Source organism: Haliotis asinina, chromosome 9 (assembly GCF_037392515.1).
Source record: "Haliotis asinina isolate JCU_RB_2024 chromosome 9, JCU_Hal_asi_v2, whole genome shotgun sequence".
Classification (NCBI taxonomy): Eukaryota; Metazoa; Mollusca; class Gastropoda; order Lepetellida; family Haliotidae; genus Haliotis; species Haliotis asinina.
The window spans coordinates 61,837,092-61,842,860 of NC_090288.1; the positions used below are offsets into that span (position 1 = coordinate 61,837,092).

At 40.9% G+C, this 5,769-nt stretch overlaps 1 protein-coding gene across 1 annotated transcript; it reads right to left on the reverse strand.

Annotated features, from left to right (window-relative positions):
* Positions 1-1,762: 1,762 nt before the first annotated feature.
* Positions 1,763-5,176, reverse strand: LOC137297053 (serine/threonine-protein kinase pim-1-like). Its single transcript, XM_067829007.1, has 6 exons — positions 4,764-5,176; positions 4,543-4,649; positions 4,377-4,424; positions 3,835-4,198; positions 2,821-2,997; positions 1,763-2,641 (listed from the first exon to the last, which is right to left on the reverse strand). The coding sequence occupies exons 1-6, from the start codon at positions 4,924-4,926 to the stop codon at positions 2,484-2,486; spliced, it is 1,017 nt and encodes a 338-aa protein (XP_067685108.1). The 5' UTR covers positions 4,927-5,176; the 3' UTR covers positions 1,763-2,483.
* Positions 5,177-5,769: the final 593 nt, after the last annotated feature.

Sequence of the window (5,769 nt, forward strand, 5' to 3'; positions counted from 1 at the left end):
TTACTGATAAACACAAGGTGTGCACTTGTTTTTGTCTCAGTGACTATTTTAATCCATGTTCCTAGTAACAAGGAATGGTAGACGCTGGAGCATACATTTCAAGACTATACTAACCATTTCATCACCGTAGAATAGTTCAGTCTAGCAGATACGGGGCACCTGTTTAAGGCGGCAATGTTTATGGGGTTTTGCAAGTACTAGATTCAGTTATGAGTAAACATACATTACTTTAAATAAACCACAAAGGTTCACACAGAAGGAAACGATAGATCTGTAATAGCTGTCCATTTGTCCACTTTGAAATATGGGCAGAAGCGACTGTGTTTATTTGTCATTACAAGCTTCAAGACAAGATAAAGAAAATGTTGCAACAGACAAGAACCTTGTAGGGTTTGCTCCGTTGCGTAAAATGTTTGGTTATTTGTGGGTCGCGATAGCATCAAAGGCCGATGACATGGATCTTGCTCGCAGGTATGTAGGTCTGTCAAAGGTTGGTATGTCAAAGATATGTTTAGAGTTATATATAGACGAGTGCCTATCTCCAACTGGTACATAACAGGCCAGTGGGTTCAGCCTAGACTTGCATATGTCGCTAAACCAATAAGAAGCATTTCTACCTAATTTCTAAATTACATGAACACGGAGAACAAGCTGTTGCTAAACAGACTGGCATTCCATCATCTATCAGACCGTATTACTGTCACGAGGACAGAATTACTATATAGCCATGGGCGATTATTCAGGACAGCCTATGAACAAGTCTGGGTCCAGCCCAGTTTCCATATATGTGGCTAACACGCTTGGTGAAGGTGACTGTGGTTGTCCCATTTGGACTATGGAAATATATCATGTTCCGTACTGGGCTAAATATGCTGTCTCATTCACTCTGGTCTACATTCCACCGCTGACAAACCACACAGGTCCTAGTTACTTACCCATCCCAGGTTCAACACATGAACCACGGTGTGATCCGTGCGCTCTAGAATGGCTATTAAACAGTTCCCACCAACAGCTGACTAGGATATAGCTTTTCCTGCGTGCAGTTTGGACTTTTCCACTGATGGAAGTTTCATTAGTCTCTTGTAAAGGAAGCCTTGAGACGCATAAATCATTAAATGCGCTCGGTTCTTAATAAAAAGAAGAGATATTTTATTTCCCTGGGCCACTGCTTCGAATTCCAGAAGGCAATCTGTTTATCTACCGATTGTTCAGCGTGAAGAAGAGGATCAGCCGAAGCAAATATATCGCCTACTTGGCATGGTATAAAATGTACGATATCATGAAAAGCTCGTGTACATATATACATGCATCTTCAAATGTCTTAAATGTGAATGTGAAGTGATATTGGGAGGTTTACACGTTGCTTTCCCTGTGCTGAAGCAATAATGTATCTAAAGGTTACTTCATTCTCATCTCCATCATGACTGCAACTATTTTCGTTTGCACTTAACAAGTCCATAGTTCACTGGATCTATGTTGGGGGTAATGTATTTTAGGAAATTAAATTAAATCCATTTACATGTACACCAAGTATTCACTCTGTGAATGAGTATGACATAATGTGACCTTCAGTTGTCCGTTTGTCAGACTATGAAAAATTTATAGGGGCTATATATTTCTCCAAATCCAATTGTTACATAAGCTCCTGGTCCCATATGACCTGGGCATACCAAGGCCACTTCAACAGTGTGTGCCTGCTAAAAGTCGGTTCCATAAATAGTAATCATGCATAATATCATCTCAGTCAAAACCAACACAGAGGTAAATTTAATTTCATTTATTTCTTTTCTCATTCTGTTTTTCCTATAAAAATACATTTATGTACATTTGGAACACAACCAAACCGACCATAGGCCGCTGAATAAATACAGATGTACACAGCACACATTCATTCACACTTTAAATACATTCACACCCCACCTTACAACACAATAAATTATTTCCAATCGATGACAACTATGTACAATGAAAACTCATGAGAAAATGATGTGAGAAATAAGTTAAGAACATTTGCATCTGGAAGAAGTGGTATTTCCCAAGCAATTGTTGGTAGATACATCCTGGCTCTCCACCATATGAAGGTCTGGTTGCACCATGTCATAGACATGTACCCGTTTTAGATCCACCCCTCACTGGGATGTCATTAAGTCACTGGTTCAGGTGAGGATGGAATGTAATGATCCATCTTCCCTTTGTCGAATCTACATTGTTCTTGCTGCCTTGCACCCCTTGAAATCACATCAAGTAAAGTGGAATTTGAAGAGACAAAAAGCACCTTAGAATGTCTTTTTCTCCTCGGAAAGGAACGTTGCATTGAAATGGCAGTGTTGTGTGGTCACTGTTGACCACTGACTCAGAGTATGTTCATTGGCCAGCACAGGCAGTAATGGTGACCCACCACTCCTCCTGGAATATGTGAGGTGGGTGTGGCTGGTTGTCATATTGGTTATCACATTGCACTTGGACTAAGGCAGCAGCCTGCGTCATATACTCTCTTGGCTGCTCATAGATGATGCATCCATCTCTTTGTCATTCTTCTGAGCAATGCCCTGCCTCATCCAAGGGTGGTCCAAGATCTGCTCAACTGTTGGACGTTCAGATGGCCGGATGGACAAACACCTTCTGATAAGATCTTTCACTTCTGAAAAAAAAAAAAAAATACTTAGCCACATACATAAGTAAAACTCACAGATTACATTGCAGTAACTGTGTAACGACATACCTTTTAAAAGATATAAGATGTTTTTGCAACAGGCACCCGTTACATGTTTAAAGTCACAATTTTATTCACAGCAAGACTTCAAATGTCCGTGTACATACCTGAAGAAATTCTGCCTTTGAATGTGAGCTCAGCTTTGACTATGTGTTCGTCAAGTTCGAATGGAATATCTCCGCAGACCATATCGTAAAGAAGGATGCCGAGAGACCATACTGCTGCAGAACGTCCATGGTAACGATGGTAACGAATCCACTCTGGTGGGCTGTACACACGGGTACCTGGGGAGCAAAAAATGATGAGTTGAGTAAATCATATTTCACATCAACTGTCAAGAGAGACAATATGAATTAAGCCTGCGCTAAAGTTTGCTCGCACCTAACGACCGCCGAGTCACTCGACTTCTAAGGTGACACATTCGATCACTCAACCATAGCGAACATGTGTGCAGTGAACCGAGGCCTAAAGTACTTGCAGACAAGTCAACCTTTAGAAATTGATAATAATGGGAAGGTCAGTAGAGAAAAGGGGGAGGTCACCTTGCCAGTGTTAAGTATAAACGATGACCGGACATGAACGAGGCTCTTAGGACCAGGACCTGAAACGCGGGGTGTGGGGGGAGCCTTTCAAAACAAAACGCCGCACCTTCAGCCAATCACTGCGACGCGGAAGACCCGTTGACTGCGAAATCTAGTTTTCCGAGAAAGCCCACTCACAACTGGGTCTATGAACATTCTTTGCGTGCCCCCTTCGACAGTCTGTTTACTGAACTTCAACATATTCGCAGTTAGAAAATCGACCTATGTAACCCAACAACACTGTAACTTCACAGATGTTAGCCTTATCCCCCGTGTATTTACATAAGAACATTTAAATCGAGCGGGCGTTACTTCTCATATGGTAGGAGCGACGCGTTACAGATGGCGGCATGCCCCACCCCCTCCATGCACAGGAGTGCAACACGATATCTGTACACACGGGATGTCTGTCTCAGCGCTAGTTCACTACGATCCATATTTGGCGGTAGTTACAAAGGGTACATATTAGAAGTAATTCCAGTGACCAGTGAAAATACTAAACGAATATAATCCAACATCCAGTTTGCAAATGACACTCACCATCAAATTCACAATAAACAGTGTCTTTCAGGAATGCTCCGGAACCAAAGTCAATGAGTCGCAACTGCCCTGTTTTTAAGTCCACGAGAATATTTTCATCTTTGATATCACGATGTATAACTCCTGCACGATGAATACTGCTGAGAATTTCCACAATCTGTCTAAAGAAGTCTCTTGAACAATCCTCGCTGAGAGCACCTTTTTCAGTTATATAATCAAACAAGTCTTTAACGGGCTCTGGGCGTTCCATTACTATGATAAAACTGTCCGACCGCTCATAATAATCCAGTATACGAATGACACCGGTCACATGTTGAACTTTCCTCAGGAGGCAAATCTCCATGGGTACTGCGTGTCCATTTACCTAAAAAAATAAACAAATATTCAGAAAAATGTCCAATATATATACATGTTGATACAAATCGCAAAATGAGCACCATAACAGTTTTATGATGACCACTGGTCTTAAACATCTGGCAACGAGTCAAGCACATGGGCTTTACTGAAACCATGTTTTAGTAAAAATATGTTAATCTACATACCTGGCCCCATTCTGTGACTTTTTCCTTGTTGACGTGTTTCACAGCCACCTTAAAAAGAAAGTCAAATCAGTATGAAAATCAAGCAATCTCCGTAGAGGGTGACATATGTCAGAATGCGGGGAGAGAAATGGACGCGAACGTGGACGAATGTTGTTGCTACACTTACAGGCAAATTGTCTCTTCTTCTGACTCCTGCATACACTGTTCCAAATCCACCACTTCCAAGAACTTGGCCGATTGTGTATGCTTTATCAAAGCTCTCTTTTTCCTTCACTGTAAAGAAAGAAACACATTACAATGTGGTACACACCAATCAACAGTGAAGCCCTAACAGCGTAAGCTCCATCACTAGGAACAAACTGAAACCGACATCACTTCATGATTTACCTTGGCGATCTTTTTCTCCGGCGTATGAGTTAAATCCAAGTTTCCTCGATAACATTTTCACACCGTATGTAAACACGGCGGATAAGTGTCCGGTTAAGGTTATGTATCCAGAGAGAAACAGCACAGTGTTGCTCGATCGAGTCTCTGTTTTGATCTGTTTCATGTAGCACACTATGCTGTACTATGAACGTTGAACCCACTTGGGCGATAGCGCATTAATCTCGTACTACGATTGTCTGGGTACGGCCCACATTTGGCATATGGCCAAATGATTTGAGACCTTAAAATGACAAAATAACTACACACAGTGATGTGTATATATTAGTCTACATGCAAAAGCATATTAAATTAGAAATATTATAACTGCAAATATATGATTTGTCGATCCAGACAGGGAACTATTTTGGTGCGCTTTCAAAACAAAGGTAGTGAAGCGGTTTCTTGGCTGAGCGCCAGCATGTCCTTAGATTGACGTACCACGTAGCTTGTACATTGCATTCACCAAATTCCTTTCCTTGTCGACCAATCAAAATCGTTCCCGCCTTATAAAATAACCAATGACTAAGTGAGACCCGCCACGCGGTAAAAGCCCAGTAGTTGTAGTTCATCTGGCCAGTAGGTGCAAACAAACGTAACGTGGGTTTTCTTAGCGGGAAATCAGACAGGGAATTCAATACTATGTACTGACAACAAATGGCCTCAGTTAAAGTTATGCCCAATTTGATGTTTTCAAATATAGAGAACTTAAATGACTTCGTGATGAATTTACTTTACTTAGAGTTTTGTAAAACAAAATGTAAAATAAAAGTATACGATGTTTGAAGGATACATGTATATGTAAACATTTGAACAGCTATGAGTCATTTGGCTATGACGATAATGATTCTTTAAGGCAAATTGGATATTTTGTAAATGTGTTGTATTCAACATTTCTGTCTGTGTATGTGAAGTTTTTTTTCTCGTCAATTTCCAGTTACATAATTAGGCATCAGTACAGGAGGGGATT